The following is a 15,632-nucleotide window of genomic DNA, read 5'->3' as shown; positions in this document are numbered from 1 at the left end:
ATGAGCTACCCTTTGAATATCACTCTGAAAGTCGACCCTTTGGATATCACCCATCATATTCTTCTCTTGAAGAATCTCAATTATATTTCTCTCTTTTTCTATTTTGATCTTACTTTGGCTATTGTAATAATGGTCATTTTTTTTCCTGTGTTTTGCATCTCTAGTGTAACAAATATCATTATTTTCTGTTTCCTCTCACCTCTGCAACCAGTAAATTAGTTTTGTATCCCAGAGTATGTTGAGTGGTTTTTCTGGCACTTCTTCTTTTAAGAAGAACAAAAAGAAACTGATCATTCTCAAAATAGTACGTTCCAATGAGAGTGAATGTAATGACCATTATTTATCTCTGTACTGGAGAAATTGAGATGGCAACAATCCAGCATCTCCCTTACGCCACAAGAGGCTGATAAAACATGGTAGCGGACTTCGAGAGAGGTCTTTTAGTCTAGCATCTCTAAGCTTAGATCACCTCTTAGGGTATTACGGTTATATTTTTAAAAAGCAGGTCTTAATCACCTAACAGTTGACAGCAAACAGTGTAAGGAATAAAAGTTGTTAATATATCCCAGCCTTTCAGTTCTATTTAAAATAAATAGAGGAGAAATAAAGATGCTCTATATTGAACAGAAAGCTATTAAACCCATATAATGTGTTGAAAGCATGTCTTATTTTAAATGTTTTCTTGAAAGCCAACAGAGTCACGGATGTTGGACTCCTTTGGTTGTACATCTATTCATAAAATCATGTTAGTTTAGGGTACCAGATAGTACTTCTCAAGTTCTTGACTGGAACTGAAGACATCCTGTAGTGTCTGCTCATACAGTTTGGGTCATTACTGGAGAATTCTGCCAAATATTTTAAAATTGGGACAGTCTGAAGGTAAGGCTTACCAATATTTAAAATTTATGAAGTAAAAGGGAACAGAAGATTTAGTCTGCTGAAGATGCGTTTGTCTGGTATAAAGAGTTTTCATGTTGTGATAACCTGCATGTGTCCTTTGCAGGGGAGGAGCTGTGCACCGGCCTCATTTCGGGCTGTTCCTTGGACTGTTCCTTCGGCTTCCAGACTGACGTCCACAACTGTGAGATCTGTCAGTGCCGACCACGGCCTAAGAAGTGCAAACCCATTGTATGTGACAAGTACTGTCCCTTTGGATACTTGTACGTATTCTCATTCTGAAAGCATATTTAATACAATCCCTGTACGTATTGAAAATATGCAAAATCCAGGCGTATGTACTTGTGTTTAGTTTGTGGCAAAGCAAGGGAAAATGTAGGAAAATAGAAATGTCATTACTTGATGTGAGATTAAAGTATTCTTCAAAATGGATTTTGATCAAGAAATTAAGAAATGGCAACTAAAAAAAACAGTGGCAGATTATAAAAGCAAAACAGTGCTTAAATTTTTTTGAAGAATATTTGATGAACAAGATGAAAAAGCTAGTTACAAGAAAGGTCTCTTGCATGTAGCTTTTTGAAATTCTGTTTGTGTGTTCTGCTGTGATGCCCTTTCATTTTGTAGCCCATTTATTTTATTCAAATGATTTTATAATATTTCAAGTTTTTTCTAATGTTGATATGACAGCGGAGTAGTTTTAGTGAGACATTTCTGATAGTTACTTTACAGGATTCGTGAAGAACAGTACCATCTCTTATCTAAGTTTTTGTAAGTGTGTTCAAAACCTGTATTGTTGCTGGAGTTCTTTCTCCATAAAAGGAAATATTTGCAGTATTTATGCATTTGTGGAACAGGTGACGAAAACTGCGCAGATCTTTTGTCACATACAAATTTCTTAGTAATCAGTCTGGTGGCTTCTATATATATTTTACCAATACATTTTATTTTTGATGGGTCCATTCCATGTTACTGCCTGCTTTTCATAACAGTTTAATTTCTATCTCATGACAGCTGATCGTCAGATAATGTTCCTATGTAATTTGTTTTCTTATGATTTGAAATGAAGTTTACTAATGTTGCAACTCCCAGTGTTTGATACTAATACTCCTTTAATTTCTGGTTCATTTCAGAGTTCTGTTTGACGCTTGTTCATAAACGCTGCAGGTTTTTATAGCAGTAATCTGTAGTGTACTGTGTCCTCCTCTTAGTACGTGGTTTTAATAAAGTTTGGAGGAATCAAAATATGGTAGAACCTGAATGATCAGAGAGGTACCAGAGATTTTAGAAAAATAGAAATCAAGCTGTAACATAGTGATATTCTCACAGATTTAATTAGCTCTGCTCATAGATGGTGCTAGTGAACAATTTGTATTCTCTCCAGTTGTGCTGCCAAAGTAAAAAAAAAAAAAAAAAACAGGAGAATACCAGCCTTACACCTTCCGTTAATCTTCAGGCTATTCTTAGCCACAGAGCGGTGTTCCACTTAGGTGAATACAGTGTTCTGGTTGACGTCCCTCTTATTGCCCATACAGCTCTTGCATTGTGCATGGTGCTAAACAAGAGCTGGCATTACATCAAACAAAAAGCAGACCCATAGCCCATGGAACAATAATGGCACAAATATGCTGCAATACTCTGCCAAAAAAAAAAAAAAAAAAGAAATAAGAACATTTGAAGAATATGTTGCCTTGCAAACATTGAGTCACTTATTTTTTCTACATTAGAAAGGATGCTTGATTTGTATCCTTGAGGCATCCCTAGTGTAATCTGAAAATACCTACATAATAGCAGTCCAACAAAACAAAGTAAAGCAATACCATTTAATATAATCCTGTATCTATTACCAGAGATACAGAATTAGGCTTGCCTCTGGTTAAATAATGGAAGTTTTTGCAGGAAACAGCACTCATGAGAGTGATAGGATTGAAATAGGACAAAATGAGGGAAAGACAACAAAGATTAATCAAACTTCACTTCTGTCCCCAAAACTCAAAGTTTAGTAGATGAGAGAGGAAAAGTAAGAATTCTAAATGAAAAGGTTAATAAAATTATCTTCAAGGCATGTTGACTTCAAGAGTGGCTGAGAGTTATTTTCAGTTTTGCAAGCGAGAGAAGGTAGAGCAGGAGGAAAGTCACAGAAAAGGGGTGTCGGTTTTGTCATCCCGAGAACTTTTGCCCAGTGGCTTCAAAGGCAAGGATGGCTGAAGGTGGGTAGCAGAACAAAAGAAACATGAAAGATTGAACAGAAATAATGACTGGTTAGATGTCTCAGGTTTTTAGATAGGATAAAGCTGCTTACATTAAGGATCAAAGGAGTGAAGTCAATTAAACCAAGTACAAAGCATGCAGAATTGCGTACAAAGCATCCGGGGAGAGTGAAGTTTGAGCCATGCTGTTGAGCAGGCACAAAATCCAAGATAGTCTCCTAAATCTGGGAGCCAAAGAGGCAAATGGTGTCGGGGTATCTGAAACTGTGAGACCTCTGCGATGGAATCGGCAGGAAGGGTGGCTGGGATGAGACAACAGCAATAAAGGAATACAACTTACAACTATATTGAAGTATATACTGGAAATTGCCATATAGTCCTCATACGGTGTAACCATTTCTCAAGGGGCACTGAAATCATTTGCGTTAGCTTATATTTGATTTTGAACTTTGGCACAGAAGAGAGAAAAATTCTGAATAATGGCCATCAGAATATATTTCATTGCTATTTGCAACAAAGATGGAAGCCATCTTTCTTGTTCACAGTACATAAAGCATCTTCAATACCAAGTACAGGATGTGAGCTCAGCAGTCTCTAGACTGTATATCTGAACATTTATTTTTATTTCTGTTTTATATTTGTGTGTTAAAAACTAATTTCCATTAATAATACTCAGTTACTGGTTATTTTTCAAATTGGTTTATAAACTCAGTGGATTAATCTAATGTGATATCTAAAGGGCACACTAAGGCTGTTAGATCTTGAGGTTTATACTTTTTCCATATTGTAGCTCTTAATTTATTGTCTGTAGCAGAGTCGATAACTTAAAGCTATAAGGACAGAATCTGAGAAGACTTTTTTCATCCACATGCTCAAGGAGTGTGTGCATGCATGTGTTTGCATAACCACAGAGACACTTGGTATGAACTACAAAATTTTTTACTGTGTATTCAGTGTGAGGGAATATCTCAGCTTTTTTTAATTTTAATATTGCAAGTGCATAAATACATTATTATTTTCAAGGCCATTTGCTTTAGCATTCAAAAGTTATTCAGTGTGAGTGAATATCATTCAGCTTTTTTTAATTTTAATATTGCAAGTGCATAAATACATTATTATTTTCAAGGCCATTTGCTTTAGCCCATTCAAAAGTTATAATATGAGAAAACCATTAAATAAGGTCTATTTAATGTCTTTTGTCATTGCCTTTTTGGACTTACACAGAAATAGCTTGAATATATTCACGAACCAAGGTCTAGGTGTTTATTTCCATTCCAGCTAGCTCTATTCTTTGACTTTTCTGCGGTATCTAAAGCAGTCAAGTTTGTTTCTCCTTTTGATTTCTTCCAGTTTACTACTACTGGTTTTCTTCACTGGCAGTCCCAATGTAAATGTCACACTGAAGTGTTAAAAATTTTTTTCTACTGCTGATAAGGATTGTTCTGAACTATACTTACCAAAGTCATTTACTATTAACGTGTTTTGTTTGTGTAAATGTATTAAGTTTACTGTTACATCCTTTTAGTTTATTGTACAATACCTTTCCCAACAACATGGATTTAGGAAGAAATACTCTCTTCTACATAATGAGCAGCTTTGTCTGATTTGGTTATATGAACTGTAATTTTTGTTTAGAGGAAAGCAGACAGTATTTTTGCAACTTTAAGTGGAACATAGTAGAGACCTTAATAACCTGCAGTGAACTGAATATTTTTTTACCTTCAAAATGTTGAATCTTCAGGAAAAAGCAAATATTCTTTTAAGATAAGTTAAGACAGTAAATTTCCATTCCTGGGCCTGTGCTCCCAGTGTGTGCAACTGGCAGTAATGTTCTTGATTTAAGTCTACCTCATTAGTGACCAGTCCATGTGTAACTGCTAAAAAGAACAGTATTTTCTTTGGTCCTGTTTTCTTCCTTAGCTGTCAGTAAAGATGCGCCCCTTACTTCTGCTTACGTATATTTTTACTCTGCAACTTCTGACTTTTACTTTCTTTTCTTAAGCAAAGGTTTCTCTTTACTGTTGTCTTCTACGCTACTTTTTAGTATTGTTAGCTTTGCAGTGAAGTAGGCTGTTCCATGTGAACTGAATTAATGAACTTTGACTAATTCAGAAACTTGTTACTTGGTTTGAGAGGTCTGACTTTCACGGTCTCTCTCTTTCATGAACTGTGACTTAACTGGTTTTCTAAAGAAAGTTTTAAACAAAGATGAGGAAGATCCTTATGTGTAATTGGAAGATGACCCTCAGATTGCAGTGAATTTGACCTGTGATGTTAAGGGTTATACTCTGACACACCAGTATAAATCATCAAGAATACCTTTTTGAACAACAACAACAAAAAATCTGAAATAATTCTGTTGGCCTTCTCTTGTTGCACTTTAGGTGAGTTGTGCCTGCATTATTTTGAAAGGCCTTAAAGGAGAAATCTCTAAAAATGTATATTAATACCCCATTTGGAAATTGAAATTTTATTTTATTTCCCTCCATTAAGAGTAGGGGGGTAGAATATAGAGTTCTACTTCACTTTAAAGCATGTAAATTAAATCTGATCTGAAAATGCAGGTGCAGACATTAGGCTGTTGAAGTCCTCATAGCATTGCTTTTTGATACGCACCGTAGAAGCCTACCTTCTGTAAGTTGAGGCTGTTCTCTAGTTGTGTATCTTTCATTTAGCCTTATCACATCATAGTGTGATGCCTTTACATACTCTACTTTTACGTCTTCAGAGAAAGATAAGAACCCGAGAATAGAGCCTAATATACTTTGAGCCTTAATAAACTGCTTTTCTGTGTTTGAGTGCAATCCTCTTGACCTATAGAGTCCCTTAGTTTGTGTGATCTGTGAGTATCATCCTGCTGATACCTGTGCCTAAGCAGTTAAGGTGATTATTGTTTTGTTAAGAAATTTGTGGTATGTGTTGATAGTATCTAGCTGATTGTATGGGGAAATCTGAAGGTGTCCGTGCCATCTTCTTCAGTGTGGACATACCTGAAGCTTGCATTAATGCTGTCTACCCACCCAGAAATGGTTCAGTCTTCTGAATGAAAATCAAAGAGGAATGAAGAGAAAAAAGATAGATGGGCCTAGCTTTATATAAAGAAATCGATCAAATCATTCATTTTCCTGGAATGCTTTCCTGTAATAAAGAACTGATGTCTCAGTTTCCGAGAAGGATAGGAAAAGTCCTATGAGTATTGTCCATGAGCTGCAAGAGCACTTTAAACACAGAGAAGCTTAGTCCTAGGTGCAAGTAGTTTTCAGTGTCGATCATGTGTCAAGGATAGTCTGTTAAAGGATACAAACTTCAGGCACAAATTCAGGTGATTTTCTAAACTCTTGGAGGAAGCAGCCAGTGACTAAGAAGCTGTGTGATATTGTCACATAGGAGTAGGAAAAATTTAGAAAAATAGTAAGGTTTATGATGTTGAAGACAAGAATAGTAAGACAGGCTTTATTTCCTAGATTTACTAGGCTTACTTTGTACACCTGAGGAAGACTAAAACTACCAAGTAATAAGCTTCAAAATGGAAACTCAGATCTTCAGAAATGGAAAGTATCTGGAATTTAGTGAAAAGAAAGAAAAATGGTAAGCAGGTTAAAGTTAAAAATCGTAAATATTGAATCTTGCAATTTGGAACTATTCATTTGAAGTCCTAGATATGATAAAGCGACACCTTGATCAGACATTGACTCACAGAGTATCAGATCTGGACCATTTAATGACTTGCCCAGGCACTCCCCGGTCCAAGGCATGCTGTCTGCCCCATTGTACCGTATCCCATTCAGAGGAGTTGTGGGAGGCCGGTGAAAACATAACACAGGTCAAGACTGCTCCACGGGCTAGCACCGAACCGCACGGCTTGTCTTCAAATAGAAGGCATTATAAAAATACAGTGTTCAGCCTCTCACAGAATTACGCTGCCTGTTGTAAAGAGTAGTAATTTTTAGCCTCTGTATATGACTCATTTAGTATGTTGACCTACAGAGGAAAATTACATATTTCTGTATGTTGCTTTCTGTACTTAGATAAGCTGAAACACACTCTTCTCTTTCTCCTCTTTTGTTTAAACTAAAGTGTGCATAAAACAGTTTTATTAGAAAATCTGTGTGAACTATGTAGCAAAAGCTTTTTAGAAATGACAGCAAATATTAATGGGCATAGTATGGTAGCTGGGAGTAAGATAATGTTTTAAAAACAAGTTGATTTCAAGCTGATGCTAGTGTTTTAGGAACCCTGTCTTTGGGATGATCTTTCCCTTGCATTTTTGTACACCTGAAAAAAACTGAACTTTAAACTTTTTTTAAGCTAATTGGAAAATAATCTTCAACTTAAATTCTGGTTTTAAATGTAGAATGTAATTTTATTATGCATAATGCTTGGCTGGTATTTTTAAATGATGAGACTTTAAGCCTTAAGATGACTGTAGGTTTTTTTAAAAAAAAAATTACATTGGAAATTAGCACCCTAATCTTGTCACTGTCTGTAAAATTGCACTGAATGAAATGAATAACATTTGAAGATAACTATGTATGTAACAGTTTGTAGTATAAAGGGCTAAAATTGTGGTAAAAAATATTTTAAGATCATTTCAATTCAAGTCTTACTTTGGTGCTAAATTTATTTAGATTTGCAGTTGTATAGTACATTTGTTCAGTTGTTTACCACTACCGTGCCAATTTCTTCTCTAAAATAGCAAGCCTTTTGTGACTTCCAAGCCTGTTACGACCATCAAAAGCATGGGATGTCATGGAAGACAAACCTCTATTTTAATGTAAAAGTTTGGTCACAAACAGAAGAATAAAGAAGCAAGTGTTCAAAGTATATTAGAGAGTGAAAAGTTAAGTAGTAATCATCATGTTTGTGATTTTCTTTTTTTTAAGAGTGTCAAAGGTTAGTACTTGGAAAATCTGAGTTCCTGCATCTTTAAAGAAACCAAAATCTTTTCACAATTGTCTGAAAAAAACTGCTCAATAGAGTTCACTGAAAGCTCTACACATTAATGGAAAGAAGCATTTCTTTTGATATTAAAAGGGCTGTGGTTACAGACATTGAGGAGGAAAAAATAGATGGATAGGAGGACAGAAGGTCTTCCATTCTCCGTCCTACTGTGTGACGATTTGTTTTCCTCAGCCTTTTAACTAAAAATTAAATGATGTTTTCTAGAGCTTGAAGGCAGGCTTTCTAGAGATTTACATAATTTATTTCTTTGCTATCCCTCTAGATGTTCTTCTTTAACTTCCCATGTCTTTTCTTTGTTTTGGGGGGAACTGGTGTGCATTTAATGTTGTAGTATTCAATGAGGGATCCATCAGTTTCCCAATAAACGTTTTTCCCAATTTTAGTGAGTTACCTCATTAGAGTGATATGTTTATCAGCAGACTCATAAAAATCATTTATTGGGGTTTTTTTCCCCTCTTTGTCTTGAATGTCTTCATTACAACTTTTTTTTTTCCCCCTGTATGTTGGGAAGGCACAGAAAATTACTCTATCTGTATATGAAGGGAAATAGTACACTTGTGCCTGGAGTTCAAATGGCATTATCTGTCTTCCTGAAAAAAGACAAGCGAATATTCGGTATAGGATTCTCAGAAGCAGCTTGTTTATGGTGCTGTGAAGAGATGCTGTCAGGTGGTGCTCTAGACTCCTGCCTAGCTTCACCTGGAGGCTTTGGAAGCATTTGTGTTCTTAATTCTCTGTGCTCTGTCTGCTGAAAAGTTCTCTGGTTTTCTGTGTTTCAAAATATGTTACTGTGTCTCTGCTACTCTTTATATTGGTTATTGGCATTCCACGTGCTAGTTTTCAAGTAAGCTTTGTGTCTGCTTATTTAACATTTTCAGAAATCTCTCTGTAGTTTTAATATGCAAGAGATGAAATATACTGTACTTTACCTACTGTTGGAGGAAAAAGGTTAACGGTAATTTGTGTTATAAAAATATAGTAATTACAACAGATTCCTACCTATCCCTCCAACTTCTTCACAGTTTTAGACATTATTCTTTCTATTTTTTCACTTGAAAAAATAACTGATCATCAATAGTAGTCACAAGCATGTACGTCTATATTATCTGCTATGGCTTGAAAGTACCAAATGCCAAGATTTCGCCAGTCACGTGGAGGGGGCATATGCCAGGGATTGAGACCTGTACACCCCATAGACCCACTGAACCTAAGGGTGACAGTTAAGGATAATTTTCTTTACTTGATCAGTCGCTTCTTTAGGGGATGCTTTTGCTTTAAAGATCATGACGTGTAGATATTTAAAGTGACCTGCTGACCTTTTACAAATTATTTTGGTCATCTAGGAAGAACAAGCATGGCTGTGAAATCTGTCGGTGTAAGAAATGCCCAGACCTGCCTTGTGGTAAAATCTGTCCGATGGGCTTCCAGCAGAACAATCACGGCTGTGTTATCTGCAAGTGCAGAGGTAGGTGCGAGTGCATTACCACCTCTAATTACAACTTGTTTTCAAAGCAGTTGGAAGCTAGAGCAAAAGAAAAGGAATACTGCACAGAATATGTAAGAATTGAAATATGGTAACTGGTGGGGGAGTCAGTTCAACTTTGTTCAAAGGAGTGTATTGTTTTGCTGGTGTTTGTTATTATCTGTGTTCATCTTGGCTTCAACAGAAAGCCTCAGCTCCGCTTTTCATCTCCCATTACAAAGTCAGAAAAATCAGTTCATTATCGTTAATAAAAATTAGATCAGGCTCTTAATAAGTAACTACTAGAAATAAGCTAGTTCAGTGTTCATCTTAGCTTCTTCACCGTCATCTTTTCTTTACAAACTCACGTTTTGGATTTGATAGATGCCCTGTACACTGCCTAAAATTAGAGTGCCTTTTCTTGGACACTTTTCAGGCGGTCTCGAGGAACAATGAGTAGAGTCCTTACCCAGGAGAAAGGACTGGGTATCCTTAAGCTAAAGATTTCACACGTGCCACATCCCAAACTTGTAACCACCAAGTTCGAGGTGGAGATTGAGATAAGATGTTCATTAGTTGTCTGCTTCAGTTTTGTGCTGCTTTTAACATGTCTCTTTTTTAAGGTATTTTCAGTCTGTGTTTTGTATTACTCTCGGTATCAGACTTCCTTCATTGCTCATCTCAATGTGTTGCACTTAATAACTTTTCATTTGTGCTCAGGCTCTCTCTGATCCTAACTGCTCTTTCATGCTCATTTCCTTTGATTCTTACTTGTGTGTTTTGATTTCTAGCTATAGGCAAGAAAGTTTGAGTATTTTCCCATTGTTTTGTGTAATGACTCCATTCTTAACTTTTTTAGCAGCTATTTCTTTTGCATTTTTGCATAAAAAAGATAAAATATAATAAGACAAGCTATGGGAACATGGGACTGGAGGAAAGTGTATGAGTTCCTGAAGTCACTCTCCTGTAATGGAAGGCAAACATGCAATCATATAAATCAGAAGGATCCAACATTGTATTTTCTCCCCATGACATCATACACTGCAGACAATTATAACAAAACTTTAAGACTTCTAGCAAAAAAAATTGAAATGTTGTAAATGTACCTTGCAGATATGAGAAGTAGAGAGAGATTTCACTGGCAGAAGCTGCAATATATGACTTCTACTAGAAATAAAAATTTTAAAAATTAAATAAGAAAGGGTAACTGCTGAATGGAGTCCCATCGAGACAATTCTCATCACTTATCTTGTCATTTGTCTCCATGTTCACAATCAACACACTTTTCCTGATTGTCGTGATGCTGTGATGGAATATACGCAAGGTGTTCTCTTAGGTGGGCCATAATTGCATCCCAGACTGTAAAGAGATGCAGCTCTTCGGTTACTAATTATGTGTATGCCCACTTTTAAGTGCTTTCCTTAACAAGGATGAATTTTAAAACATGCACAAATATTTAGCGAAAATAACTTGATCCCTCTCTAAGTAGTATTTATTGTTATCATGATCATAAAGATACCAAGCCGTGAGCATATCACTTCAACATCGCTTCATTAGCAACTTGTCCAAGAATAATTAGAGCAATCACCAGTATGTTCTGTGGGAGCTGTGAGTCCTTGTTAAAATTTTGACCCAAAATCCCTAAGTAAGAGGAAGGCATGGGTAAATCCTCTGCCTGTGAATTAGCTCCTCTTTCTAAATTGCTTCTGCCAGAAATAGCTTATGCTAGGATTAATAGAAGTAGAACCATGGAAGTACAGGGCTGGGGTAGTCCTCTGGAAAACTGAGAGTCCATTTCTCTGCCCTCACATAAAATAGAGTGTATCTGGATAATCCTTGACAGACGTTTGTCTAAGATTTAATTTATTAACAATCTTCACTCTTAAAATACAATTTAAAAAAAACCACCTCTCCCAAATAATATTTTCCTGTGGTTACCAATATGTGACATTTGAAAATAAACTTTGTAATATTTCTGTCTCCCTTTGTATAAATTGAACTAGTTACTTCTTGTCCTAAGCTCAGCAGACATATGGAACAGCTAAGCACCATTCCCTTTAGAATTCTTGCAATATTTAAGGGGTTGCAACTGGAGCCCCCTAAACATTTTTGTTTGGGTTTTTTTTCCCCCTAAGTCAAATAAACCTAGTTATTTTGGTCTCTCATCACAGTTCAAAACCTGGATATTGTACTTTAGCAGTAGCAAAAACTTCAAACTAGTAGAGATAGTAGTACTGCATTTAAATTTAGTGTTCCTGTATTTGTATCTTAGACTGAACTTGCCTCCCCTGCAGTGGTATCACATTACTGACTCGTTTTCACTTGTGAGCTGCTGTAATCCCAGATCATTTCAGCCATACCTCTAGTTATCCAGTTATTCCCATTTTGTATTTGGGCACTTGGTTTCTTCTTTAAGTATTACCTTTTGTACTAATTTTAATTAAAAACTGAAAAGTGAAAACAATCTCAGTTTGTGAAGTTAATTTTGAATAGTTGCCTATATGCTTGGTTTGTTTCTCCAAATTTTGGAGTATGCTTTAGAATATTTCAGGAAAAAAAGTTTGATTACATCAGATACTTTATTTATTAAGGAAGGGGAAGGGTATTACCATCTAAGACTTTTGTGTGCTAATAATCATTTTAATGTAGGACAGTATTCCAGTGATATTAATTCAAATAGGAATTAATATATAATCTGATACTAAAGTATAAAAGCGTAGTAACTGAATGTAATTTTTTTCATAGTATTTCTGTTTGTGCAATAGGATGAAGTCTGTTTTAAGAAATATTTTATCCTTATGCCATGGCTTTTCTTTTTAATTCACAAAATGGTATACTAAAGTAATTTCTGTGTATTGGGTTCTTACCATGATAACACGCATCAAACTAACTTTGTGCCATCTGCTTGTGGTTCTTAGACCACCTTTGATGGAAGTGCCACAGCTGAAGTGCTGACCTACGTGTTAGTAAAAAAAAAAAAAAACACAACCTTACTAAAATTTCATATAAACATCACTACTTTTCATACTGCATCCTTTTTTAAACAGAAAATGAAATAAGCAACTTAATACAAATAACCTTATACATATGTAAGTGTCAGCAGAACGTGGTTGACACACCACTGAAAACAAGTCAGTTCACTGACAAACTGATCTTGAATCCTTCATCATCATAATGATGTGGGTGAGGGAGTGTTGGGCTCTAAATTCATTCTGCTGATTAACAAAGAATATATTGAGGCTGGAGCCTGCAGCACTTAAATACCCCTTAAGATACAAAAGAGACTTTATCCTCCCTAGACCAACTGCTTGCGTGTTCTGGCTGAGTGCAAGTAATGCAGCAGTCCGAGCTACAGTATTCTCATCTCAGCAAAAGCTAGCAATGAGAGATAAAATTGTCAGAGCAGTTATCTTCCCAACATCTCATTTATCATAGTAGTGTAAACAAGTAATTTCTCATAGGTAAGTGTTTTATGAAATATTTCCAGTATCTGACCCCATTAGAACTCACTTGTAATTTTTTGTCATTCATGATATAAGACTATCCTTAGCTCTTGTAAATGCTTTTGTATTCTACTTGCTATCAGATACTCATATCATAGATAATCTAATACACTGTAATATTTAAATATTTCATTTTAAATATGCTTCATGCTTTCTGCTATTTCCCTCCATTACATTTCTCTTTTTTCTTCTATTATTTAGCCAGTACTGCATTTCTGTATGATTAAAAAGAGTGTAGGTACAACAGAAAGAGGTGATTATATTTTCCAAGGAAATATATTCTACTACATCCTACCATCCCCTTCAGTATACCTTTTAATTGTTTCATGTGTGTTGTTACCTTATTTCTAAGCATAAATGACAGAATTATTCATCACTTGATTTTTATATGTGCTTTAAAAATAAATGCAATCCAGGCGTGAAGTTGGTATGGTTTTTTCCTAAGCAACACATGCTTATCAGAACACTCCATTTTCCTTTGAATTTGTGCAGAGGCAACCGCTTCTCTTATGCCTCCCATTAAAACAGGCTCTTGCCTGTCAATGGATGGGCGCCGACATGAGAACGAGGAGAGCTGGCATGATGGCTGCAGGGAGTGTTACTGTCACAATGGACGGGAAATGTGTGCCTTGATCACCTGCCCCGTTCCTAACTGTGGCAACCCCACCATACATCCAGGGCAGTGTTGCCCATCATGTCCAGGTAACATGCTTTCTTCTATATGCTTTGTGATCGGGTTTCATGTCACATGTGTTCTGTTTCCTAATACATGAAAATAATCTCATGCATCATTCAGTAATAGGTATGTATGAAGGTTTCTATGCCCAAATATAACATGATGAGGGGCTTTCATTAAGACCTCAGATGTGAAAAGTAGGAACTTAAATATTGAAAGCATATGCATGTTTTGGGTCCTAATATGTTAATTTTTGACACACTGAAATCTTTAAACTAGAAAAAGTTTCTGGCCTATAGTAGCTATAATAGCAAATTTATACTCATGTACATTTTTGTTACCTCTAACAGAAAATATTGTAATAAGCCATTACATTTTCTCTTTTAATTTGAAGTGGAGTTTTATTAAAATTCATCCCCTGCTCTGTGTTTCACAACCCCTCAAAGGAATACACGTTTAAACAGATGTCTTATGTAATTGAACATTATGATTCTGTGTTCTGAGGGAAGGCTCCTGCGCCACCAGCAGTAGAAGATTATTTTAATGCTTTAAGTGGGGAGGCCAAGTACAATTAATGTTGCATTCCAATACAATTTTAATAATAAGTGTTAATATGAAAAAAATCTATGAAAGATGTTAGAGTGTGGGTAGAGTATAAGATTAATGCCCTCTGTCTTCAGAATGATTCCTACAATATTTTATGTGCTAAATAGATTAATTTGTAATACAGTGATGCTGTCTGTGACTTTATTAGAAGTCACATGACAAGTAGGAACAACGAGGCTCATGATACTACTACGAATAGCAAAACGGTAAGACAGCACTGGCAGGATATAAGCAATTACAAACCGTTTCAAATTCTTTGTAAAGAACAGGAAATCCTAGGGGCAAAATAAGCAACCAGATCCTCTTCTGAAAGTGACAGAGAAGAGTGTATCCTCCCTCGGACCTCAGATAACAAATCTCTAGATTACTTAGACAAATGGTGATCTCCAATCCAGTTCACACCTTGTCGTAACTGGAAAAACATAGTGCTCAAAAAGATGAGGGACTCCAAAAGGTCTGTCTGCCTTTCAGCCTTTCTCAGTCTGCGCTCCTCCCCTCAGTGTTGAGACTGGGCCCTGTGGTTCCTGTGGTTCCATGGCCAGCCGTGGTGTTGCTTTTGGCACTGGCTTTCATGGAGCCAGAGCTATTTTCAATACTAAGTAATTTAGCGGTGGTTACTGAGGCCGAGCTCAGTGCTTAGCGTCTTAGTAATGACAACCATTAATGAAATTTTTAGCTGAGGTGGAAATACTAAGGAGGATACTCCCACCAGTTATGCACACTAGGGGAACCATCCTTTGCTCGCTTCCTTCTCTTCCATTATCAAGCATATGGCTAGTCTGACAGGGAATTTAGAAATCATATGATTTTTAAAGGGAACCTTAGTGTTTTATCAGCTTGGAGCACATTTTTTTGCCACAGCAGTATGCAGTGTTGGTCCATATGCATCCTATCAGGTACTGTCATTCTTTCCTCCAGCTCCCCATGCACGCACACATCCACAGTCTGTCTTAAATAGTACAGTTCTCTCCCCTATGAAACCTCAGTGTGGAAAAAAAAAAAATTAAGACAACAACAACAAAAAAGATTCAGTTGTGAATATTGCTCCAGGAGGAGCAGCCAAACAGCAAATAATAAATACAGAATATCGTATTCCTAAAGTCATGTCACTGGACAGGAATGTTATTTTCCACTCGCGCTAGCTGGAATTCAGGGCTGCACAGAACTGTTGGAGTACCTGCAGTAGTCACTCACCTTTTCACAATGATCTGTGTATTATTGTATTATAAGAACCACCCACTGTAGGAGAAGGTCAGGTTCGAGACCATCTAAGGAACCAGCAGATGCACAGGTCCATGGGACCCGATGAGACCGATCAA

The 15,632-nt window shown here is 36.3% G+C and overlaps 1 protein-coding gene across 1 annotated transcript in view; it reads left to right on the top strand.

Moving 5' to 3' along the window:
- Positions 1–15,632, top strand: part of CRIM1 (cysteine rich transmembrane BMP regulator 1) — a 196,084-nt gene that overhangs the window by 161,627 nt on the left and 18,825 nt on the right. Inside the window, exons 9-11 of the mRNA XM_009283827.1 lie at positions 1,004–1,160; positions 9,410–9,531; positions 13,524–13,733. Coding sequence (XP_009282102.1) covers positions 1,004–1,160; positions 9,410–9,531; positions 13,524–13,733 — 489 coding nt within the window. The remainder of the gene's footprint in view (positions 1–1,003; positions 1,161–9,409; positions 9,532–13,523; positions 13,734–15,632) is intronic.

Source organism: Aptenodytes forsteri, unplaced genomic scaffold, assembly GCF_000699145.1.
Source record: "Aptenodytes forsteri isolate BGI_AS27 unplaced genomic scaffold, ASM69914v1 Scaffold309, whole genome shotgun sequence".
Classification (NCBI taxonomy): Eukaryota; Metazoa; Chordata; class Aves; order Sphenisciformes; family Spheniscidae; genus Aptenodytes; species Aptenodytes forsteri.
The sequence above is the reverse complement of the archived record's forward strand: the minus strand, read 5'-3'. Positions and strand labels throughout refer to the sequence as shown.